General features: G+C 33.0%; 1 protein-coding gene and 1 non-coding gene across 5 annotated transcripts; both read left to right on the forward strand.

Annotated features, from left to right (window-relative positions):
* Positions 1-2,575: 2,575 nt before the first annotated feature.
* Positions 2,576-2,682, forward strand: LOC131171474 (small nucleolar RNA R71). Its single transcript, XR_009142134.1, has one exon. It is a non-coding gene; the product is annotated as a small nucleolar RNA R71 (small nucleolar RNA).
* A 4,032-nt stretch (positions 2,683-6,714) lies between these two features.
* Positions 6,715-25,868, forward strand: LOC110654394 (uncharacterized). Of its 4 annotated transcripts, XM_021810362.2 has the most exons (39): positions 6,716-6,943; positions 8,001-8,077; positions 9,798-9,897; positions 10,215-10,322; positions 11,033-11,149; positions 11,365-11,515; positions 12,234-12,481; positions 12,596-12,784; positions 13,132-13,208; positions 13,284-13,401; positions 14,021-14,104; positions 14,640-14,735; positions 14,897-14,998; positions 15,609-15,677; positions 16,625-16,720; positions 16,801-16,908; positions 17,856-17,969; positions 18,371-18,454; positions 18,880-19,008; positions 19,515-19,713; positions 19,820-19,963; positions 20,073-20,116; positions 20,383-20,466; positions 20,565-20,633; positions 20,730-20,806; positions 21,140-21,209; positions 21,761-21,910; positions 22,315-22,380; positions 22,540-22,684; positions 22,867-22,931; positions 23,031-23,096; positions 23,432-23,525; positions 23,915-23,951; positions 24,323-24,380; positions 24,486-24,596; positions 25,033-25,100; positions 25,256-25,322; positions 25,417-25,485; positions 25,574-25,868. In XM_021810362.2, the coding sequence occupies exons 1-39, from the start codon at positions 6,911-6,913 to the stop codon at positions 25,658-25,660; spliced, it is 3,870 nt and encodes a 1,289-aa protein (XP_021666054.2). In that variant the 5' UTR covers positions 6,716-6,910; the 3' UTR covers positions 25,661-25,868. The 4 variants fall into 4 exon arrangements, 2 of the variants coding, with proteins under 2 accessions (XP_021666054.2, XP_021666056.2); XR_009141840.1 differs by lacking the exons at positions 23,915-23,951; positions 24,323-24,380; positions 25,417-25,485; positions 25,574-25,868 and having other exon boundaries at positions 6,715-6,943; XR_009141841.1 differs by lacking the exons at positions 24,323-24,380; positions 25,256-25,322; positions 25,417-25,485; positions 25,574-25,868 and having other exon boundaries at positions 6,715-6,943; positions 25,033-25,076.
* Positions 25,869-26,574: the final 706 nt, after the last annotated feature.

The raw sequence follows: 26,574 nt of genomic DNA on the forward strand, positions 1-26,574 counted from the left end.
TGATAATTATGTATAAATAAAAAAAAATGTATATATATATTAAATTTCTTTTAATTTCGGAGAAGGATGGTGTCGTTTTCACTCACCAACTCACACTAAATTAGGCATCAATTGGTCAAATGAGAATGAAATAATGATTAGAAAGTATCGAAGCGCAGTTGAGTAGTGAACTGACAAGTGTCAACTTTCCCACTACTGAGTGTGCTTTGGTAGTGCAACTTTCATAGATCACTCACTACTAAGTTCACATTCATATCTTATTAACAAAAAAAAATTTACACCCTCAACGCTCATATTAGTAAATTCTAAATTATTTGAAAAAAAAAAAATTCAAGTGAAATATCTCCACCCCCCCTTCCCCCGTCTTTTTAATGGTTTCCAAATCTCAAATCGAATCTCTAATCATCTCACACTTCACATCGCTAATCTAATCAATGGTGTGTAACTAATAACTTTCTTATGTGCTCTTAACTCTCTCAATAATTTTTCAACTTGCACATCACTCAAACTTGCACTAATAATGACAGTATAAATTGAATTAGGTCCGATAAAAGTATACCTTAATGTAGATGGAAGTGGTATGAGGTCTACTTATGGTGCTTCCTTCTCATTTAGCAAAGGTAGTTGTGCAACTTCATATTTCAACTCTTCAACTTGCAAAACTTAATCTCCTATAACTTTTTGAATAGCTTCCAAAATTTAAGCAAAAGCTGCAACTTCAAGATTTTCATCATTTGTTGTTCTACTGTGTACCAAACAATTTTCTAAAGGATCCTCAGGATATATTTTCTTAAATTCTTCTTCCACAATCTCATTAATAACATCCACCCTTAAACAAGGGTTAACTTCATGATGTTTCTTCAAAACTTGATTCAAATTAAATTCCATCTCTTTTTCTCCAACTTTTAATGTAAATCTACTACTCTTCACATCAATTATAGCCCCGGCTGTGGCTAAAAATGGAATTCCTAATATGATGGGTATATGAATATCCTCTTCCATTTCAAGAATTATAAAATACACAGGAATAAAAAATTTCCCAACTTTTAAGGGTACATTCTCCAAAATTCCTATTGGATATTTGAAAGATCTATCAGCTAGTTGCAAAGAAATGGTTGTTGGCTTCAATTCTCCAACCTTCAACTTTTCAAAAATAGAAAGTGGCATCAAACTTACACTAGCTCAAAGATCACACAATACTTTGTCAATATTAGTGTCCCCAATATGACAAGGAAAAGAGAAACTTCCTGGATCCTTCAATTTCGATGGGAGCTTATTCTGCAAGAGAGTACTACACTCCTCTGTTAATGCCATAGTTTCATAATCTTCTAATCTTCTTTTATTTGACAAAATTTCTTTCAGGAACTTAACATATGAGGGCATTTGAGAAATTGCATCTATAAATGGAATGTTGATGTATAATTTCTTCAAAACTTCTAAAAATTTCTCGAACTGCTTATCTAGCTTTGCTTTCTGAAACTTCTGAAGATATAGCAATGGTGGCTTATATGATGATGGAGGCACATACTTTTCCTCTTCTTCCTTTTCAACTTCCTTCTTCTTGTTTGCTTCCTCATTAACTTCATCATGATTTGAAGTAGATTCATTCTTGTCTTCATCTTCTTTCTTATTTTCCTCTTCTATCTCATCTTCCTTTTTATCTCCCACAATTTTCCCACTCTTTAGGATCACTGCCTTGCAATGTTCTAGGATTCTCTGGTTGACTTGGAAATTTTCCTTGTGCTTTGCTAGAAGAGCTTGCTTGTTGAGCTATTTGGTTTTTCAACATCTTGTTATGAGTGGCAAGCTGGTCTATCCTTGAAGTTAATTGTTGAATCATTTCTCCTTATTTTTGTTGTGCAGTTAAGAAATTATTCATCATAGACTTCAAAATTGAATCTTGGTCTAAAGACTGAAGTGGTGGTTGTGGAACAAGTGCATTTTGATTCCTTTGTAGTGGAAATCCAGGTGGTACTCTATTTTGCTGAAAATTCTATTGTTGTTGCTAGAAATTAGGAGGTTGTTGATAATTTTGCTGCTGTTGTCCTTGTCGACCTCCCTAAGAAAAGTTAGGGTGATTCCTTCATGCTGAATTATAAGTAGCAGAAAAAGGATTACCAACGGGCTTCTGATTGTAATTCCTAACAAAATCAACTTGCTCCTTTCTAAATTCTTGCCCATAAGAATGAAAATCATTGATACAATACATATTTCCTGCACTAATATCTTCTACATGACTAGATCCTTCAATTGAAAAATCAACCTTCATGCTGAACTTATCCATTTTTCTCGTTAAAAGCATCAAATTTGGCATTTAACATACTCATGGCATCTAGCATCAAATTTTTCATTGAACATACTCATGGCATCTAACTCATATACACCAGCTGATGGCTTCTTCATTTCATGTCTTTCACAGCTCCATTGATAATTGTTGTAAGCAATTTTATCCAATGCTGAATAAGCTTCGTCTTCTGACTTCTCCATAAGATCACCTCCTGAAGATGCATCAATTATACTTCTAATTGTTGGAGAAACACCATTGTAGAAATGTTGAACTAGCATCCATTTAAGGATTCCATGATGTGGACATCTCCTTTGAAGATCTTTGTATCTCTCCCAAGCTTCATAGAGACTCTCATCATCCCTTGGTCTGAAAGAAATTAATTCATTTCTCAATTTTACAGTCTTGCTAGGAGGAAAATATTGAGCCAAGAAGGCTTGTGACAACTCATCCCAAGTAGTTATTGAAACCGGAGGTAATGAATCTAACGATTCCCTAGCACGATCCTTCAAAGAAAAAGAAAATAATCTCAACCGAATGGCATCATCTGACACTCCATTTATCTTTAGCATGTCACTAATTTCAAGAAAATGTGCAAGGTGCACATGTGGACTCTTAGTAGGACATCCCCCAAACTATGATTATTGAACCATTTGACAAAGTGAGGGCTTCAACTCAAAATTATTCGCTTCTACTCTAGGCCTTGTAATACTTGGTATAAAATCTTCAAAACTAGGAAAAGCATGATCCTTAATTGATTTGTTGTTGTTGTTTGCCATAACTTCTATCACTTGTTGCTCTTGTTGTTGTTTTTGCTGCCTTTGAATTTTGAATTCAGCTTTTCTTCTTTTATACTCTACTCTTAAAGCTTTAGCTATCTTCTCAATCTAAGGATCAAAAATTAAATCAATTTTTGCACTTTATGTTCTTCTCATATAAAAGATATGTACCTGAAAAATCAAAATAAGAAAATATCAAAGTAAAATGATAAAGAAAAGAAATTAAAATAAAAAAAATAAAGTGCCCAAATTAACCAAACAATTAATAGTCTAATATCAAATAAAAACAAATCCCCGGCATCGGCGCCAAAAACTTGATTGGGTACTTCGCAAGTATACGAGTCATTCAAGTAGTAAAGAAAATATATCGTCCCACAGAGATTTGTTGTTTGAGTATCAAACTATAAAAGTCATGATTATTTGGGCTATCGATAATGTGTTCCAAAGGTAAAGTAAGAGATGCAGCAAAATAAATTTGGAAAGCAAGGAAATTATAATGAATTAAGCAATTAAAATTCTAAGCACTATACTAATTTACTAAAATTTCAGCAAGTGACAAAAGATATTATTAATTAATGGTAAAAATTGATTCCAAAGTTGAGGTTCATGAAGTAAATTTCATTGGGATTTGGATAGGCAAAGCCAAGATTAAGGGAAATACAAGTTTGAAGGAAGTTGATTCTGATTTCCTTTAATTTATCTTTCAAGCAAACTAAAGAGTGTTTTAAAGGAAACTAAACCCCATTCTAATGCGATATTTAGTTACCCAAAAACCTTTAAGCATTTTAATCAACTTAAAATTCCTCTTAACCCACTAATTTATTCCTAACACTAGGTGATTAAGTTCATTATTTTGATTATCTATCATAGATTTTTACCTCTCGGTCCTTCAATCTAAGATCAAGAACAAAACCCTAAGGGTACCAACAATGGGTATGTAAATAAGTACACAAGATAAGAATAAAGCTTATATATACTAAAATCTGGTTAAAACCAGTCCAAATCCACAAATAAAACTTAAATAATTATACTCAACTCTGAAATCTTAAATATTTACTCACTCATGCTTGTATTTACAAGTGAAAAATATAAAATAGACCAAGAAAATATAAAAATAAGACTAAAAATAAAAGAACCCAGAAGAAGATAATTTAAATATCTGAAAATGGAAGCTGAAAAACGTTACTTTGCAAGTGTTCTTCCTCCAAAAATGGTGTGGTTCCCTCTTTCCTTTCTCTTTTGATTTTTCTCTCTATTTCTCCTTATGGTAAAAATGAGAATATGATGCTTATATATCCTCTCAAACTTTGCCCTAAAAATAGTCTCTAAAGGGATAAAGACAAAAGGTGTGAAAAGATAAAGTTTTTTCATGTCAGCAAATATGCCAGTGCCATCCTACATACCTCATGTTGATTCAGAGAAGGAGCCTTTAGATTCTGCACGACCCGCTACACGGGGCATGCTGAAGCCCTTGAAACTTTGGGCATGTTTTGTTCCAAAATCTTTATCTGCATGACCAAGTGTTGAATTTACATGCCTCATGTGGATTCCTGCTGGCTGACTTTTTTCTTCACATGACCTTCAGCATGAGGCATGTTGAAGCCCTTGAAAATCTCAGCCGGTCTTCTTCATTTTTCACATTACTTTAAGCTTCCAAATAACTTTGAATTTCTTTTATATGGACCTTTTTGCCTTTAAGTTTTATTAAAACCTATAAAAAACATTAAAATTTCAAAAATCAAATATAATGAAACTAAAATTAACAAATTAACTAAAATAAGCATCAAAAGCATAAAATTACTAAACAAAAAAGGGCAAAATAGATGCAAAACTACCATAAAATATCTATATAAAATTAGTTTATCAATTAATTTAATTGTGTTAAAATTATATTCACATTTAATATTAATCACATATTAATTTAAAATTAATATAATTTAATTTTTTTTTATTAAAATTGATACTAATTTGATTAAAACCAACTAATCTTATTTCAAATTAAAATTTATATTTTTTTCTTTTAAAAAATTATACTTATCGATCAATATTATCAAAATCAAATTAAATCACACTCAAATTTAAGGAGATTTTACAATTGATTTCAATTATCCGACGTATTAAATTAGACTCATCGATTTTGATCTGATTATGATTTGAATCAAATCGATAGTCAGTGCTATTTAAAATTGTTAAGTATAGAGTTAAAATTTCAGTCAAAATAAAATAAATAATATAAAGATTTTTTAATAATTAAGTATTCTTTAGAAAAATATTTTTTATATTTTTTTAGCATTTAATATATTCATAAAAATAAGTTAATAAAAATAATTTTCATAACCAAAGAAAAATTAAATTATTTATAAAAAAAAATGACTGTTAAATATATGTAAGTATGAAATTCTCATGTCAAAAAAAGATAGGACAAATGAGAGACATATAAACGAGTAAGAATCATAAATTTATTACTCTAAAGTTTTGAGTTAGATGTGATATCAAATTTATAAATATATATTTTTTACAAGATTCATAAAAAATAATTATTTTAGTCATTTTAAACTCAATCATTTTATAAATTTCACTAATTTTATTAAAGAATAAATATTTATATATTTATAACATAAATATATATTATTAATTTAATATTATAATTAAATAAATATTTTTTTATAAAAAAAATTATACATAAATTATTTTTTACAAAATAAACGAGAACGATGCATGTAGATGAATGATAATTATGTACAAGCAAAATATCGGAGAAGGAAGGTGTCATTTTCACTCACCAACTCACACTAAATTAGGCATCAGTTGGTCAAATGAGAAGAATGAAATAATGATTAGAAAGTATAGAAGCACAGTTGAGTAGTGAAATGACAAGTGTCAACTTTCACACCACTGAGTGCGTTTTGGTAGTGCAACTTTCATAGATCACTCACTACTAAAAAAAAAAAAGAAAATTTACACCCTCAACACTCATGTTAGTAAATTCTAAATTATTTGAAAAAAAAAAAAAATAAATTCAAGTGAAATATCTCCACCCACCGCCCCCCTCTTTTTAATGGTTTCCAAATCTCAAATCTAATCTCTAATCACACTCACAGTTCATATCGCTAATAATTTCAATTTAAACGTCTCATCATCATGATTTTTTATTATAAAATTTATAATAAATAAATATATTAAATAAATTTTAATTAAATAAATTATTATACTCATTAAAAAAATAAATTTATATTTTGTCATTTTAACATCTGTTTGATTAGAATTATGCATATTTTATTAGTAAATTAAATTAAAATAAAAAATATTGTAAGAATTGAATTAAATTAAATTGTTATTATTTTGATTTGATTTTAATTTTATTAAAATTTAAATAGAAAAATTAAAATAAAAATTTAATTAAAAAATTTAATAAGAAAATAAAAATTAGAAAATTATTAAATTTTAATTATGTATTTTGGTAAAATTTTAAGAGAAATAAATGGCAGGCAAAATGAGAAATTTTTGGTAATGTAATAATTGTAATTTGTTAATATTAGTATAATATTTATGCGACAAGTAACCGAAAGGAAGGGGGCAATTACGTAAATAAATGCAACATCGCATGACATACGGCAAAAGTAGTAGTTGGGGGCCTAGACGAGCGTGTAGGGGAATGCTGCAAACTATAAAACTTCTCCTCTGTTCTCTTATCAGCGACAATAAATTCAGGCAACTTTTTTGACTCTCTCACCATACAAAAGCAACAAGCTCGCCTTTTTACTCTTTGATCTCCCTATTTATCGTCCTCTGCATCTCTCATATGTGCACTCTCATTCAGTAATCAGTGGACTGTGTATCGTTTGCAATGAAGCTTCTGCTATGGATTTCTCTGCTCCAGGCAAGTCCTCTGTTCTGATGCCATCTCGTTTCTTCTTTGTTTTCTTCTTTTTTTTCTGAACTTCTTTTCTTTTTCCTTTCCTTTTTTTTCTTGCCAAATTTACTCTTTTTTCTTTTTAATGATTTCGAAAAGATGTGTTTCGATTTGGTGACATTACTCGCTGCTCTGTTTTCTCAACTTCTCATTCTGCTTTTAAATAATTGTGTAAATACAATATTATGTTTTTTTTTGCCCGGAATTTTTGTTTGGTTGCTGAGAAATGTAGAGAAGTACAGGAAAAACAAGCTTGTGCTTCGGCTTCGGCTTTCTTGTTTGTTGGGTTTTCCCAAATTTTCTCAGTTACAGCAATCTACCATTACCATGCTTCGTCACCCAACTTCTATGCATATATAAATTTTAACGAGAACGCGAAATGAGCGAATTCAAGGCCCTGCCTATTTGTGATGTTTTTAAAGAAAAACTTCGAGGAGAACCAACAGCTAGCAGAAAATATGTTTTCTTTAAACCGAAGAGTGTATCTCTGTAAAACGTTTATTTTTCTTACCTTTTCCTTGAAATGAGCTTCACAAGATTATAAATTGCCGTTTTTTTAAGTTTGTGGTTACAAAAAAGTTTGCCTTTTCAAGCTTAAAGAGCAACTCTTTGGTTTTTCATACGTAAGAAGCAGTTTTACAGCTTCAGCATTACTAATGGATTGGTAAATGGTCATGAAAAATCAAGATGAAAATGGAATAAATTTTTCCTAATTGAATGATACTTGAGCTGCTTTTTTTTTTTAGTATAATTAAAACAAACTTTATAATCTTTATTTATTTTGCTCCGGTTTCTCAGGTACCTGGAGACTTAAATTAATTTTTACATATTCTTTAATGCATGTTTTAAGCCTTAAAATATACACCATGCAATTTGTATATTGTCTGTCATCTTTATGCAGCGCTATGTGTACTGACACATTTTGTTTAAGACTTTATTAGTTAATAGCTTTGGAATTTAAGAACTTATGGAATGAATTACCATTTTGGAAAATACTCATTGGATGTTGAATTTTGTGTCTTAGGTTCTATATAATGCATCTATAATCCGTGCAGAGGGGTCTGATTCACGATTGCTTTTGTCATCCAATGCCAAATCTGGGTGAGGATTTTTTTTTAATGTTTATTTATGTGAAAGCGTTATGTTAAAAATATTTTGTACTCCTGTATGGTCAGTGGTGTGTGTATATATATATACTCAACTCAACTAAGACTTTATTTAAAAAATTTGGGGTCGGCTACGTGGATTCATTTTCTTCGCTCTAAACTCTAAACGATTTTGGGTGAAATACTCAGAAATTTGTAATGCTTTTAGGTCATATTGTACCACTCTCCTCTAAGTCAATTTAGGTCTACCTCTTTTTTTTTTTTTTTTTTTTCCTATTCTCTAACCTAATGTGCTTAACTTGTCTAACTGAAGCCTACATATGTCTACGCTTCACATGATCAAACCACTCAATCTCACTTCTCTCAATTTATCCTCAATTAGTACTACTCCTATCTTTTCTCTAATACTCTCATTACGGACTTTATCTAGTTTAGTGTGGTCACTCATCCACCTTAACATTCTCATCTCTATTCTCATCTCTGTAACTTTTATCTTAGACGCATACGACTCCTTCAGTGCCCAACACTCACTACCATATAACATAGCCGGTCGCATTGCTGTATGATAAAATTTTCTTTTCAACTTATTGGGAATCTTGCGATCACATAAAACTCCCGTAACACGTCTCCACTTCAACCATCCGACTTTAATCCTATGACTAATATTCTCCTCACATCCCCCATCTACTTGAAGAACTGAGCCGATGTATTTAAAGTGATTACTTTGGGACAGTACCACTCCATCCAAACTAACTTTTTCCCTATCACCAGTTTGGCCTTCACTGAACTTGCAATGCATGTATTTTGTCTTCGTTCTACTTAACTTAAAGCCCTTTGATTCTAGAGTACTTCTCCAAAGCTCTAGCTTTCTATTGACTCCTTCTCGCGTCTCATCTATCAGAACAATATTATCCGCAAACATCATGCACTATACTCTCTTGTATATGTTTCGTCAATTCATCTAAAATTAATGTAAAAAGGTAAGGGCTTATAGTTGATCCTTGGTGTAATCCAATTGAGATCGGAAAATCTCTTGTGTCCCCTCTCACTGTGCGCACAATAGTAGTTGCTCCTTCATACATATCTTTCAACACTTGTATGTACCTAATAGATACTCTCTTTTGTTCTAACACACTCCATAAGACATCTCTTGGAACACTATCATAAGCCTTCTCCAAATCAATAAAAACCATGTGTAGATCTTTCTTCACATCTCTATATTTCTCCATCAAGCTTCTAATGAGAAAGATCGCTTCCATAGTTGAATGATCGGGCATGAAGCCAAATTGATTGAGAGAGATAGAAGTATCATGACGTAGTCGATGCTCCACAACTCTCTCTCACAACTTCATAGTATGCCTTATGAGTTCAATTCCCCTATAATTCGGGCAACTCTGTATGTCTCTCCTATTTTTAAAAATAGGTACTCGAATACTCCTCCTCAATTCATAAGACATTTTCTTTGAGTTTAGAATCTTATTAAATAATTTAGTTAATCATGCCACTCCCATATCTCCCAAACACTTTCACATTTCAATTGGCATTCCATCGGGTTCTGTGTGTGTATATATATATATATATTTATTTATTTTATTTCTTAACTCTCATCTTTAATTGCATGTGATGTGCCAAAGAAAATAACTATGATGTGGATCCTCTTTATCTTCTCTATTTAAATTGAGGAATTAATTCCTTCTCCCTCTCCAATTGTTTAGCGAAAGACATTCTGAAGAATATTGTGCCATGTATGATATCTGTGGAGCACGTGATGATGGGAAAGTGTTGAATTGTCCTCACGGTTCTCCATCTGTGAAGGTATATATTAGGATTTCTATTTGCTGCAGCCTTGATTCTGCTTTGATATTGTTTACATCATGAAGTTTCTTGTTGACTATATTTCCTGAAGCTTGTCTAGTACTACCCGACTTGTATTCTTTTTGCTCTCTTTTTTGTATGTGTTTTTCCTTTGTATAACTCACTGCACATTTATGGAATGATATCATCTTTTCTGTTTAATTTCTGCCTGTCCTAAGTAGGAGGGTGCTTTTGCTTTGGGTTCTGTAAGTTTAAAGTTTTTATTAGCTGCTATATTTGTAAATACTTAAGTTCTACACTACTTCTGTGTTTCTCAGCCAGACGACTTGCTTTCACAAAAGATCCAAAGTTTGTGTCCAACAATCACTGGCAATGTCTGTTGCACAGAACCACAGTTTGAGACGTTGCGATCACAAGTGCAGCAGGTAAGAACTCTTGGCAACTTTGGCAGTAATGTTCTATCTGATGACTCATATAATTTTCTTTATTTTTGCTAAGGTTGAAGCTTTTTCCTGTGGAGTTGATGTTATTTAATTCCATGGAATATGATTTTAGATTCTATGGAGAATGATTGCAGCTCTCTTTGCCCTCTTGATTGTAGTTTGCATCAATGTCAGTGTCTGCATTTTGAGATCTCAACCGTCTATTATTCCAGCAACTAGGCATGATATCCGTTATGTTTAAATAAGAGATTCTGCTACTCAATCTTTCAATAATTTATAGCCTTCAAGCTCATTTCTTTTTGTGGATGACTAGCTTCATATTCTGGTTTAATGTCATAACAGAACATTGTCCTTGAAGCTGTGAAACTTTTATCCCAAGGATTAGAACATGTTTTGTAGTCCTTCTATGTCTTGCATTGAAATTCTCACTTTTTTCTTTTCTTCTTTTGTTAAATTAAGACTTCCATTCATCTAATATTTTTCTCCTCATCATCTGTTCATGTTGCTATTTTAATGTGCTAAGGAGTTTGTGTATTCTGTTTGCAATTTAGATATTTAGGTCTTGGTGGAGAACGAGCTGTGTTCAGCTTAAATCTCATCAGCTGAGATATTGCTCTTCTTTTGCATACTTTCCACCCTCTTCCAAAATTATGCTATGCATGTTCACAACCAAATAAATGTCTGTTTTGCAGGTGATTCCTTTTCTCGTTGGCTGTCCCGCATGCTTACGCAACTTTTTGAATCTATTCTGTGAGCTTTCCTGCTCTCCACGTCAGAGTTTATTTATCAATGTGACTTCTATTTCCAAGGTTAGCAATGCTTATTCATCAATCCATCATGCTTAGAGTGCTTTATGTGCTCTCATAATCATGACCCATGAATCATTGCATACCACCTTGATTTCATTTAAAATGTGAGAGTTGAATCTGAATTTTGTATGGATTTTCAATCTTATCTGATAATTATCATTTGGAGACAGACACATCATTGTTAATGCTTAAGAATATATATATATTTTTTTCAGGTTAAAAACAATTTGACCGTGGATGGAATTGATTTTTATATAACTGATGCTTTTGGTGAAGGGTTATATGAATCTTGCAAGGATGTAAAGTTCGGTACTATGAATACTCGAGCTCTAAACTTCATTGGTGCTGGTGCTCAAAATTTTAAAGGTGAATTTAAAATTTGAAAACTGCAGTCAATCTCTCCCTCTCTCTCTCTCTCTCTCTCTCTCTCTCCCCCCTGCTACCCTCTTCACTTCTCTCTTACACACACAGTTTATCGAGTATCATGTCCTTTCTTGGTAAGCATGTGCACAGGTTAGAATGAACAAGCAGATGCTTAGTCTATCACAAAGACGTTTATTCTTATGGAATGATATGTTTTGATGTGCTAAGCACTTATTTCTAAATAAAAGTCTTGAATGTCCTTGGATGAGGTTCTTTACTGACATGTGAAGGAAGTTCACAGTGATTATGAAATAACTGAAAAGGTGTTTTTGCAATAGACTTGGATGCAAACTGTGTTAGTAACATGGTTCCATTGTTCTTATGTCCGTTGGTAATAATTTATGAATGGGAATTGGAGGGTGCCATTGATAGCTTAAAACTTTGTTTGGATCTTTGGTCTTGGTTCATTGCAATTTGCAAATTGATATTGTTGGTTTGGCTGGCATTGAAGGATGACTGATAACAGTTCATCTCATTATTGGAAACTGGGTAGCTCGTTATTGTTGTTGCATGTACAATAATGTGATTCTTTGTACATTTTTCATTCGATAGGTGAAGAAGTAGACTTTTGTTCTTTTCACTGCCAGTTGCTTGTGTGTTATATGTAATTGTCTGCATTTCTGGATAACTTAAGTGCTTATGTCATGATTACTTCTGGCAGAGTGGTATGCATTTATTGGTAGACGAGCAGCCCCAAGTCTACCAGGCTCACCTTATGCCATTACATTCAAGTCAATTGCTCCTGAGTCATCAGGAATGAAACCTATGAATGTATCTACATATTCATGTGGTGATACTTCACTGGGCTGTTCTTGTGGTGATTGCCCATCTTCTCCTGTTTGTGCCAGCACAGCTCCTCCTCCACAACATGAGAAATCTTCCTGTTCTGTAAGATTTGGATCTGTTAAGGTGAGAAATCCAGGTTGTTTCAAAGTGTTTAGCAATGGATATGCATTTGTGCATTCTTATTTTTTGTTTGTCTATAAATGTTTCTAATTTAGTTTTGCTGTTCATCCTTTGCAGGCCAAGTGCATTGACTTGACTCTAACAATCCTTTATATCATGTTGGTTTCCATGTTTTTGGGGTGGGGTTTCTTTCATCGAAAAAGAGAAAGGAACCAAACTTTGGGAATGAAATCAATGCCAAATAGCTTGGATGGTGGTGAAGTCCATTCTGTTATTAGGCAGAAGGATGAGAATCTCCCAATGCAGGTGTTCCCAATTTCCTAGATGTTCCCATTGAGTGAAATTCTAGTAATTATTTTTCCTCATTAAAGTGAATAAATGCACACATTTCTGAGGATTTAACCCAAAATCGTTTAGAGTGGGGAAAGCGAATCCATATAGCCGATCCCAAATTTTTGGGATAAAGGCTTAGTTGAGTTGAGTTGAAAGTGAATAAATGTGATTGAGTTGATTGATTTGAGATTTATGCATATTATGTGAATGTTTATGAAGTGAGAAATTTTGTAGGCCTGTTTTTCTGTTCTTACTTGCTGGTGAATTGCATTTTAAGACTTACTCTTTTTTTTCCTTTTATTTTGGTTATCAATTGCCAGATGCTTGAGGATTCTCCACAAACTGGAAACAGGGTTCAGCTTTCAATTGTGCAAGGATATATGTCTCAGTTTTACAGGTCATTGCCTATCACATTAATGCTTATATTAGTGTAGCAGGATGGTTTTTACCCTGTGGGTTACTTTCTGTTCAGGAGATATGGAACTTGGGTTGCTCGACATCCTGTCCTGGTGTTGAGTGTTTCTGTGGCTGTAGTTCTTCTACTTTGTTTAGGTCTAATACGTTTTAAGGTTGAGACACGACCTGAGAAGGTATTATTATTTGTGTAAATTGCTAGTCTTGTTTTTTAAAAATTTTTTTATGAGCATATACTATTCCTTTTTGTTTTTCACGTACCTAATATTTCTTCTTGTGGATGCTCATTGTCAACAGTGTGTAAATATGATGCTTTGGTTTTTGCTCCTCTTTCTTTTGTTTGTGGTTGTCTTGGCGTGAATTTGTTTACTGAACTTGTCTGATAGGAAACATGGACAGAAGTACGCATATATTGTTTTAAGAGATAGATAGTACTATATTTAATCGGTGTTGCTTATACAGGAAATTATTATAAGACATGGTAAACAAGGGGGAAAATAATTCATTGTGTGTAATTCAAATGCAAATTATGCATTTATGGCAAATTATAGAGTCATGGAAATAATGTGTAAATTGTTTAATTATTTAAGAATGGACACTAGTAGTGGACAGGTAATGGTTTTTCTTCCCTGTTAAGTCATTAAAAGTTGTACTATTACATTTAAGTTGGTCATACCTTATTTTACTTGGCTTTTAAATTTTGAGAGATAAATTTATTCACAATAAATTATCATACTGTTATTGATACTTGATTTTCCCATATAACTATCACTTCTAATTAATGCATTGTTTCAGCTATGGGTAGGGCCTGGGAGTAAAGCTGCAGAAGAGAAAAAATTTTTTGACAGCCACCTGGCTCCTTTTTACAGAATTGAGCAGGTTCTGCATTATTTTACTTACGCACTTTATTTGTTTATATTTTTTAACCGTAGCCAGTTTCATCATTATGTTTTTATTTTGTGGTAGCCAAGTGGTAATAATCTAGATGTTAATTTTAGAAAATGGGTATGATTTTCAATGCCTTGGAAAGATTTGAATTTTTTCTTTTTTAATTGGCATCTTGTTATGCATTTATTTTCATAAATAAATTGTTCTGTTGGGGGGGCGGGTGGGGTGAAAGCAGATTGCAATATCATGATTCCTTCGATTATCTGCCCTGTAAATGTTGTGCCGCATATTTTCTGTCATTACTTTCCATGTGTATATGTGTGCATGAATTTGGTACACCCTGAACAGCATATATGTTGATTGCTTTATCTTCATGAAAAATTGGTTTCTATATCTACTTTAGTTTTGCATGAAAAACTGGTTTCTATTATATGGTTTAGTTTTGCAATTTCCTTTTTCCTTTGAATTATGGTCTTACTCAGAATTTTTGGAAATAACTAATGCTGATGAATTTTCCTCCTCTCAGCTAATTCTAGCAACTACACCCAATGCTGAGGATGGCAAATTACCGAGTATTGTAACAGAGAACAATATTAAGTTACTCTTTGAAATACAAAAGAAGGTAGTCATGTCTAGTGTTGCTTTTGTGAATGTACTATATTGTTATGTGAGTAGCAGCGAACTTCAACTGAGTTTTACTTGCTGTTTACATCGTTTGCCCTTTTCTTATTGGTAGAGTGTGGTTTCAAAATCTTTTAGTTTAATAATACTTGTTTCTGACAGGTTGATAGAATTCGTGCAAATTATTCTGGATCAATGATATCTCTATCTGATATTTGTATGAAGCCACTGGACCAAGATTGTGCAACTCAAAGTGTTCTGCAGGTTGTTTTCTTCCCTGGTTGTCCTTGTTGGTGCTGAATTGTTGATGCAGTTTGGTGACTCAATTATAGAAATGCAACTTACAGCTTTTTCTCTTGGTCATTCCAAGTTACTAAGAGATTTTTGCAGTTTATTGAATGGTTTGCTACTATTAACAGTCTATGCTATGTCCATATTTACATCCACATAATAATTACTATTATATTCTCAGTTTTGCCTTTTTAAGGTGATGTTGACACACTGGCGTTTTTCTTGGACATGTAGTATTGATTTGCTAATCTCCATGTCATCCTTTCTTTTCCCTGCCTTTTTTATTTTTTTATTTTCTTTGACTCTCCTTCCCCAACCCAAAACCTCTCGACCAACAAAAAAAGGAACTAAAAAGTTTTAAGCTGTTTTCTCATCATTGTTTGTTTTGCCTATGTATTGTGCCTCAATTAAACCTGGTTTTACTTTGTTCTATCCATGTTTTTATTTTTGTTTATTTATTTATTTATTATAATGCAACCATTACATCTTCTTTGGCCTTTCAAGTGCTTTTTTTGTGAGTGTGTGACTAACATTCCTCTCTCTCTCTCTCTCTCTCTCTCTCTCTCTCGGGCTCGGTGACTAGTATTTCCAAATGGATCCTCAAAATTATGACAATTATGGGGGAGTTGAGCATGTGCATTATTGTTTACAGGTATATTTTGATATATTCCATCTCTCTTGTTATTTAGAGCTCTGGATTTGGAACATATTTATGTTGTTCACAAGTTGGCAAACTTAACATGTTCATCAACTTTTTGTGGACATTGATGTGTTATTTGGGCACTTTATTTACTAAAGTAGCCATTATAAACTATGCAATTAAAGCAGAATATTACAGTTATGCATTTTTGTTCTACTTTTCCATTCACCATGGATGTTGGAGAAATAAATTTACAATATTGGACTGTTAGAAGAGATTGATGAATTCTTACAAATTTGCAACTTATGTAGTTGGGCATGTTGTTCACAGGTTGATTGTGTACAGGCCTGTTTGCTTCCAATCTAACTACCATACATATTATCCTTGTTCACTTAATTTCTGATACATGTCTGGATCTGAAGTTGACAAATTTTTGTTAGAGGACACATATATCTTTCTTACTTTATAAGCATAGCAGAAGTAATTCTTACCTGGTCTTCTGATTTAAATTCTTCTTTAACCCCAGAAAAATAACTTGTTTTTTTGATAATGTGATTAGCATTCTAGTTGATGTTAAAATAATTTAACGTGCATTTAAATTTGATATTTATTTCCATTGGATAGTGATATATCTTCATTTAGTTCGTTGTTTGCTAAATTGTTTGTTTTTTCCACATCAATCAAGATGGGCAGATGTATTTTGTCCACATTGATATTTTTGAATTGTATAAAAGCATGTGTTCTGGTATTTAATCTCATATTCAAGTATTCTTCAAGTTCTCTTTTTTTTTTCTTTTGTTTTGGATTTCTTAATTAACTTTGGGGAAAATTTAAATTTACCTTATGTATTCCTCCTCATCTTAACCAATTCCTAATGATTACCTCTTCTTTTCAATTATTTTGATGATATATTTTTTTGCCAAGTTTCCCATTGAATGTCATACTGTGTGTTATTTCAGCACTATACCTCTGCAGACAAATGTATGAGTACTTTCAAAGCCCCTCTTGATCCAAGCACTGCTTTGGGAGGTTTCTCAGGGGGCAATTATTCAGAGGTATTTCTTTACCTTGTAAAAATAGCAAATACAGCTATGTCTGACCATATGATAATGTTGTAATGATTTTTCTGAGACAGGCGTCTGCATTTATAGTAACTTATCCAGTAAACAATGCAGTTGATAAAGAAGGGAATAAAATTGATAAGGCTGTTGCTTGGGAGAAGGCCTTTATTCAATTAGTGAAGGTTTGCTTCTCATTTCAGTGATTGTTTTTATGATTTTTTCTTATGCAGTTCTCTCAGTTCGAGGTCTGCCATGTGGTGTCACATCTTAATTTATAGAAAAATATGCAAAATGGTAGCAGCTGTTTCTTGGTGAAATTAGGCAAAGTACTTCTACAATACGTTTGGCTTTCTTAAAATAGATTTATTGCCATTTTACATCAATAATTCTATGTTGTGCTGTGAAGTATATCTCTAACACTGAGAAATCTGGTTTGGCCGGTCTCTTGGAACATTTTCATTGAAAAATGACTTTGATGTGTAAAAATCTACAAATTATTTTGTACATTTCATATTAGCCAGTGACTTCTATAAGTGCCTTCATTGCAAAATGACTGTTGATGTGTAAAATCTGAGAGAATTATTTTGTACACTTCACATTAGCCAGTGGCTTCTACAAGTGCCTTTGTGGAAAGTGACTTTTCTCAACCTTTAGAATTACAAGATGACTTCTGAATGTGGTACATTGAATGAAAGAAGGTTTAATGAGTTGAACTATTTGTATTTGATGTGAAAAGATTTTATGTAATAGGGACCTACAGCATAGCGGTGTAGGTTCTTTATCTTACTAATTTGTTGTACACTACTTTATTATCTTTATATATTAGAGAAGGTATAAGATCCAACATCTGTAACTAAAGTATATAAAATAACTTGGATTTCTCCTGGAACATATCACATTAAGATTTGTAGTGAGCTGAGTTATATTTTATTAAGGGAATGAACCAACGTTAGGATGAAAGAAAAGGAACCTCTATCCAAGAGGAATGCTTATCCTGAATATGCAAATGTTGGGCTACCTAATGTGGTAATGCATGTGTCATCTTTTACTTGATTAGTTTGATGGTGGTAGAGTTCAGGTCTCTCTAATGCTTTATTTCTATCTGAATATCTTATATGCTGCATAATAGGATGACTTGTTGCCAATGGTCCAACTGAAAAATCTTACGCTTTCTTTTTCATCGGAAAGCTCTATTGAGGAAGAACTGAAAAGAGAAAGTACTGCAGATGCAATTACTATATTGGTAATTCTTTTTCCTGGTTGAAAAATTCTATGTTCTCATATAAACTATTGGAATAACAGTATTCCTTTTGTTAAAAAAAAAAATTAGTATTCATTGTTTAGTGCAATGGTAATTCCTAGACCTGCAACCAAGAGGTTAGTGCTCTGAGATTGAAAGTCACTGCATTATGCAAACTTGTTAGAATGTCTGATAAGTTCCCTCCCTCAGAACTCTTTTTGGTGGGACCCTAATTGGGTAATGGCTTTCTTTTTTTTAAGTTGTAGAAATACTCGCAATATTTTTTAAGTTAGTGCTAATGATTCTTCTAATCAATGAAGATTGAAATTCTGTTGCATTTTCATCTATATTAATTTTTTTTATATATGTATTTAATTAACTTTTTGCTGGTCTTTTTTTCCCAGATAAGTTATCTTGTGATGTTTGCCTACATATCTCTTACTCTGGGTGATACACCTCGTTTGTCTTCTTTTTACATTTCATCTAAGGTATGTTCTTATCCATTGCTTTAAATTTTAAACCTTGTCTCTCAATAGAGCTTGTATTCCATTTTGTTGGAATTGATGAGATTCCATGCTTCAACTTGAGGGTGGATGTTATAGAATAGGAAGTAAATATGTTTATATATTCCTATTTAGTGTAGGATTTAGATTCCTAAATAGGTAGAGTAATTTGTGTATAAATATGTACTTTTATTTCACGAATCAATTAATTAATTTTTTCTGCCTCATTAACACATTTCAAGTTCTTTGATCCCAATGAAGCAGTTCATTCCACGCATATTACTTGTGCATCTGGTTGCACAAATTATGTGTTGTCATAATAGCTATCCATTGCCATGAATGCGTGTTTTCATATATTAAACATCTAGCACCTTTTAGTCATTCTAGATATATAATTGATTGAATTCCAGGTGTTGCTTGGTCTTTCTGGAGTTCTGCTTGTCATGCTTTCTGTTCTTGGATCAGTTGGACTGTTTAGTGCCATTGGAGTAAAATCTACACTAATCATCATGGAAGTTATTCCTTTTCTTGTGTTAGCAGTAAGTTTCTTCCTTCTGCATCTTTTTAGCCTTAATTTGATTTGATGATCTAGCTATTGCTTCCCTTGTCTCATGATGTATTCCTCCACCTTGTCTTTGCAAACTCATCATTAAGCATGAGGTTTGAATAGGAACTACCAATTCTTACTAAACAATTGCCTCTCTTCATTGGCTGAGTTAATAATTTATTAGTTAAGGAGAAAGAAGTCAAAGAACTAATAGCCATCTTACCTGCTTTCTCTAGTGCAATATTTGACTTGGGCAGATAAATGGCGGTGCAGGATGCAAGCATACAAATGTAGGCATGTTAAGCTAACTTTCTGACTATGACATTAACAAATTGAATTTGTGTAAAAACTTACAACAGTTGAAATCAAAATCATATATATAATACTTTAATCTGAATATTAGATGATAAAATGAATAACTTATCTACTATCTTGGTTATCCACAAAAAATTTTGGAAAATTTCATGGCTTATGTTATCTGAACACCTATCATGTCAGGTAGGGGTGGACAACATGTGTATATTGGTGCACGCTGTTAAGAGGCAACCATTAGAGTTGCCACTAGAAGGACGGATAAGCAACGCACTTGTGGAAGTTGGACCATCTATAACACTCGCTAGTCTATCTGAGGTGCTAGCATTTGCAGTTGGGAGTTTTATTCCTATGCCAGCATGTCGTGTGTTTTCTATGTTTGCTGGTCAGATATTTTTATCCATTTTTCTTAACATGCTAATCAAAGGGTTTCTATTTTGATCTTGTTTTTCAAACCTATAAATTCATTTTATGGCATGTATTTGTTGCAGCGCTAGCTGTTCTTTTGGACTTCCTTCTGCAAGTTACTGCTTTTGTTACTTTGATAGTATTTGACTTTTTGCGTGCGGAGGATAAGAGGGTTGATTGTGTTCCATGTCTAAAAATTTCTTCTTCATACGCTGACTCTGATAAAGGTATAATTGGGACTTCTTTAAGCTTATATTGTTTGGCAATTGCATTTATTTTATTTCTTATCGTAAACTTGATATGACTTATGATTTGACATATCATATGAAAACTTAGGCATTGGTGGGAGAAGGCCTGGATTGCTGGCTCGATATATGAAGGTAATGTAGTCTTTTTGTGGAATTTTCATAGAAGTTGTGTCTTTGCTAGCTTACTTCTATATTCTCAACCACACTGCATGAGTGCATATGTTTTCATGTAGATTTGCAGGACCATAATTTAAGATACATTATTAGTGTTATCTAGTGATTCGATTTCTAATGTAATTATAATGTGCCTATATATAGTTCATTAAAGAATTTGTGTTTTCTTTTTCTTTGCTTACAATAGTTTCTGATTGGTTGAGCTTTTTATTGTTAATTGCTAGGGGGTCCATGCACCCATGCTCAGTCTTTGGGGAGTTAAGATAGTTGTCATTTCCATCTTTATTGGCTTTGCATTGGCTAGTATTGTGAGTTGCCTGAGATTTTTCCTTTTCTTCCTAATTCTCCAAGTTTTTGGGTCTTTTGCATCTCTCAAGTTAATTTATCACATTTCTGAACCTTATAGGCATTATCCACTAGGGTTGAATCTGGTTTGGAACAGAAGATTGTTCTTCCACGGGACTCATATCTTCAGGTTTAACTTCTTGAGATTTTTTTGTAGCTCAGTGAATGCATCCTATGTTGTGTACTCTCTCTTGTTTAATTAAACATGCATTTCTGTTTTACACAGGGCTATTTTAATAATGCTTCAGAGTATCTTAGAATTGGTCCCCCTCTATACTTTGTTGTGAAGAACTATAATTATAGGTAATTCAGTGCTTTTTCATTTTTCATTATTTTGGCTTCCAGTTTGATATTGCTTATTCTCTCTCCCATTAAAATTGGACTTTAGTCCACTTTTGTTGGTTGATAGTTTATAAACATACTATTTCTGCTGGGACTGTAGAAGAATTTGTAGAAAATGCTTCTAGTCCAAACTTCCACTTTTTTTTAATAGAAAATGTATTTAGATTCTGATTGCCTTCTTGTGTAAAAGTATTGAAGGTTTAGTTGTCATTTCAAGGGAAGATATCAATAAAAAATCATTATTAATGCTTTCATACCTTGAGCTTGTCAAACTGATGGTACTCGGCTCCTCAGCTCAGAATCAAGACACACGAATCAGTTGTGCTCCATTAGCCAGTGTGAATCAGACTCTCTTTTAAATGAGGTAAAACTTTCTTCTTTTTTTATCTGGTTATGTGTGGAGTCTATGTCATTTGCAAATCAGATGCCTCCCATCTGGCATTTTTGTTCACAATTCCTGATACAAATTACATTTGTATAGAATGTTTTAGATGTTAACTGTGTGAAGAATCCTATAGTGGAAAGACATGTCCTGCAGTTCACAATTTTTTTTTTTTCAATTTGGCAAGTTTAGCTATTTAATGGATTTTATCTGTTCTATTTTTATAAAGGATTATGTAGTAATGGTGCAAGTATATATATCCTACATGGTGGAAACATTTATTTGAGATGTACCTTAAACTTGAATTTTGGAAATTTTTCTTTTCTTTTTTAGAATCCTTCAGTTACATCCTAAAACTAAATTCTGCAACCATAAACACATTATTTGAAACTGAGGGTAATATCTCAATTCTTGAGAAAGTCCAGCTACTTCAGCAATTAACCAACACAAGTGCATAACTCTAGCTCTTGCTACATCTTACCTTTCTATGGATGTTTCTTTCACAATAAGCAATTATCTTCTTGCTTTTTTAGATTGCTAGAGCATCCTTGACGCCTGAATCCAGCTACATTGCTAAGCCTGCTGCTTCATGGCTAGATGATTTTCTTGTATGGATATCTCCAGAAGCTTTTGGTTGCTGTCGGAAGTTCACAAATGGGAGTTATTGTCCTCCTGATGATCAGGTCATCACCTAATTATTCTTGACATTTAACTTATAATCTCATGTGGAATTGTGACTCCTGATGCATTGCTCAAGATACTGTTTCCCTTAAGATTGTATCACATGGCTGCCCGAGCAGTTTATTGTCATCACCAATTTGTAGCTGAATTTCAAATGACATCTGAAATACTAGTAACTTCCTGCAAAATGCTATTGAAATATATTCAACTTTCATTAGGCATTTTTATCATTTATTGGCTTAAAGAATATAACTAAATAATGGCCGAGCAATTATGGGGTCACAGTGATTATGATTACTTGGTCATTTTCTGGAAATCTAACTTCACTACTCTTTTGACATACCATTAATATTTGCAATTCCTATTTCCTATAATTTAATATGATTTGGTTGCTTTTTTTTTCCAGCCTCCTTGCTGTTCCTCTGATACAGGTTCTTGTGATCTCAGTGGAGTTTGCAAAGATTGTACCACGGTAAGCAACAGAGCATATACTAGGAGAATATATATATTTTTTAAAAAATTTATGTTTGATTTCCTTATAAATGAAAATGCTTTTGAAATTATTAAGGCCTTAGCATGTGTCATTTTAGATGAAAAAGGGTTCATTAGTAACAACTTTGGAATTTTTCAGTGTTTCCGTCACTCAGATTTGAATAATGATCGTCCATCTACAGCACAATTTAGGGATAAACTCCCATGGTTCCTAAATGCTCTGCCTTCTGCTGATTGTGCTAAAGGGGGCCATGGTGCTTACACCAACAGTGTGGACCTGGAAGGTTTGTCAAACTGGATATTTATTCTCTCAATGGTTAAATCCAGTTCAAAAATTTTTCAGGAAATTCCTGCGTGCAACCATACTTCAAAATTTTAGTTTGTGCCTTTGTGTTTGAATCTTTTGATGCCATATGGCGACATGCTATTTCAATGCAGTATGAATTCTTAACATTTGTGTGATCAGGCTATGAGAATGGTGTTATTCAAGCATCGTCCTTCCGCACATATCACATGCCTCTCAACAAGCAGGTGATGTGTTTCTGATGTTAGAATGTGCTTGATATGATATCTTATCTTGTTCTTTATATAGAGAGCCCTGTCATTTACATTGACTGCATTTCTTTTTAGATTGACTACGTCAATTCAATGCGGGCTGCTCAAGAGTTCAGTTCAAGGATGTCTGATTCTTTAAAGGTAAGAATTCAATGCTGCTAGTTGACTGTGTAGTCTTCTTGATAATGCTTCCTTTGAAATGAATCAAGCTTTCCTGGTCAAATTTTTGCATTCTTTTTTGCTGCTTCAATGTTGGAAGCCAATACTTGTTGCTTCTTTTATATTTTACTATCACTAGGTTCCTCTGATACTACTGATAGTAAGTGAAATTGTTAATCCTTCTAGCCTGTTGTTAGATAAAAATATTTTGACTTGTTCATTCATGCTTACTTGCGTATTGCAGAACAATGGTTGCACTGTTATCTTTGCGCCAGTATTAAGGCTGTTTGTCAAATAACATTTCTTTTCTGGTGCAGATGGAGGTTTTCCCATATTCAGTGTTTTATATGTTTTTTGAGCAATACCTGGGTATATGGAAGACAGCACTGATCAACCTGGCTATTGCAATTGGTTAGTAACTTTTACAAGGCTGGTACTCAACAATTAATGTATTCCTATTTTTCTTAGGACATCATTGATCGGGAATGTTTTGCACACTTATATTTCATTTAGCCCTTGAACATTCTTGATAACAATGCCATCTCCTTTGTTGCAAAGAGGAACTAACCATTGCCTTTATATATTTCTTGCTATACTTGAAACTGCATTTTTTGTTTTTTTTGAGTAGCTGGTTGACCACCCATGGGCATTTTCATGTGCTCATGGCTCATGCACAATTTTGTTGTCTTTTAAAACCAAAAGAAATAGTCTGGTGAAATTCTGTAGTACTATTTCTTCTCCAACTTGTAGTCATTTCACTTTGTATAATGCATTGATTGTATTATTTGTTGGCATTCCAGGTGCAGTATTTGTTGTTTGTTTAGTTATCACGTGCAGGTCAGTATTCTCTTTAGTCCTCTCAGCACTTTTTCCTTGAGAAAAGATGTAGGGCCTATTTGGCATTACTGTTGAAACTGCTGTTGAGAAAATCACTTTTTTAAATACACTAGTGAGAGAGTGTTAAAAAATAATTAAAAATTAAATTTGATCAACTTTAGTCATAAGAACACTAAAATAACAAAACGGCTTTTTCCAAACTGTTTTTCTCAACAGCATCTAAAATGGTGCTTTTATTCAGAAAAGCAGTTTCAGACTCTGAAACTCAATGCCAAACAGGGCTGTAGTGGTTCAGCAAATGAACTATAGCATCCATAAAGGGGCAGAAAGAACTGATATTTATTTTGTTCCTTTGGTTTGTTTAAATGTAGTTTATGGAACTCAGCAATCATTTTACTGGTTTTGGCAATGATTGTCGTGGATCTTATGGTACCTCTTCTTGCTTGATAGTAACTATAATTTTTGTTTATTTATTATAATTTACTTGTTCTTTCTATATGTTTACAATTCTGGTTACATGGTGAAACTGTACAGGGTGTAATGGCAATTCTGGATATTCAACTGAATGCAGTCTCTGTTGTTAACCTTGTCATGTCAGTGGGCATTTCTGTCGAGTTCTGTGTACACATAACACATGCTTTCTCAGTAAGTCTCATTTGATTCTACATTTTTTTTCCTTGTCTTCCTTTGTGAGGCTATCACCTGTGACCTTCAGATGGAAATTCATGCTATTACATGTTTTCTTTTGCTGAAACTGGAATTATTGCCTATATAGTTTAGTTCAGTTAAAATGTATACGGGATCCACAATTCCACATCTCTGCGCCGCCCCCTGCCCCTCCTCCTCCTCTCTCTTCTCTCTCTCCTCTCTCACATATCCTACATCTGGATATTTTAAATAAAATATTGTGATTTAAAGTATAGTAAGATGTTATTCAAGACCTTGATAGTTCACAAAAAGCATCTAAAAGAATCCTTCTGTTTCTGAATGAAGTAACTTAATATTTTCTGGTCTAAACTTTTACTTGGTGGTATTCTCTATTTGTTGCTTTGGCTGCATATTCTTACAGATTTTTATACAGGTAAGCAGTGGAGACAGAGACCAAAGAGTGAAGGAAGCTCTAGGTACAATGGGAGCTTCAGTCTTCAGGTTCTTTTTCTCTTTTGGCTTAAAGAGACATGATCTAGATTGCTGAGGCCATTGATCTGCTGCAAGCATTATTCTTTTGTAAATTCACCTGCCATTGTTCCTGTGTATAATAATCTCATTGACAAATTTTATGTTCTTTTGATGTAATTTTGCAGTGGAATTACACTAACAAAGCTAGTCGGTGTGCTTGTTCTGTGCTTCTCTAGGACTGAAGTTTTTGTGGTCTCTGTTCTTACACTTGGTTTAGTTACGAATCAAACATGCCAATCCAATATTCTCCAGTCTATTTAACATCTTCAGTTCACGTGTTCTGCAGGTTTATTACTTCCAAATGTACCTGGCATTGGTCCTTCTTGGTTTCTTGCATGGGCTTGTATTCTTACCTGTAAGTTTATTATTAATCTTCCCTCACTCCATATGCATCTGCTATGGACAAGGATTTGTAAGGTAAAGTCATCTCTAATCACTTGCAGGTTGTTTTGAGCATGTTTGGTCCACCTTCAAGATGTAAGCTTGTTGAAAAGCCAGAAGATCGACCATCAGTTTCATTGCAGCCATGAGAAGCTGGAGTTGCAGCATCATTAGCTCTTTTTGTAGGAAAAAAAAAAAACGACGAATCCTCGAGGTGCTAAAGTTACATGTATAATTAGTGCAGAAAAATACTTAAATCGCTCCTGACATATGTATACAATGTTCTACCAAGCTTTTCAAAACAGAAGAAAATTGTCAATTTCTTTTTTTTTTGGAAAAATATAAAGTTAGTTGATGCAGCTGTGCTTGCCAATGTGTCCACCCATTTTGGAGATTTTGATCAAGCTTCCTCATCCTTTTTCATTAATTTTTCCCCCATTTTTCATTTTAATTAATTGTTGTTTGGGCTTTCTATAAATCTCATTGGCATATTTACGTATAAGAACTCAAGAACTAAATCAGTATAATTAATTTGTCATATTTATAACAATTTAAAATTTAACAATAATTATTGAACATAGTTTTAAGGACGAGAATCTCCTTTTTTTTTTATTAATTAGAATTTATTTAACTTCGTTTAGAATTATTATAAGATTATCTACAAATTTTGAATGAATTAAGTCGATAGTAGAGAATGTATTATTTATAAACTTTCTGCAGCTTTTCACTCGCTTCCTCCCCCACCTTTTTACCAGCTTCCAAACGAGATAAAAGGAAAACTAACTTATCTTCCTGCCATTTTCTCTCACTTCTAATTCTTTTGCTGCTCACACCTAAGCTTTCTTTAAAGGCCATCCACCATTCGACGGAGAGTTTAGGCCAAATTACGGTTTGATTTAAAATTAAAATCAAATAATTCAATTTAAAACTGAAATCAGACTAGATGAGATTATAATTGGATTAGATCCGGCCTATCCAATTTAAGCCAACACTGTTTTTCCATTCAAAAAAATTTCAACTATTGAATTTGGTCATCAAAACTAAATCGAATTAAAATTGAATT

Source organism: Hevea brasiliensis, chromosome 12, assembly GCF_030052815.1.
Source record: "Hevea brasiliensis isolate MT/VB/25A 57/8 chromosome 12, ASM3005281v1, whole genome shotgun sequence".
Classification (NCBI taxonomy): Eukaryota; Viridiplantae; Streptophyta; class Magnoliopsida; order Malpighiales; family Euphorbiaceae; genus Hevea; species Hevea brasiliensis.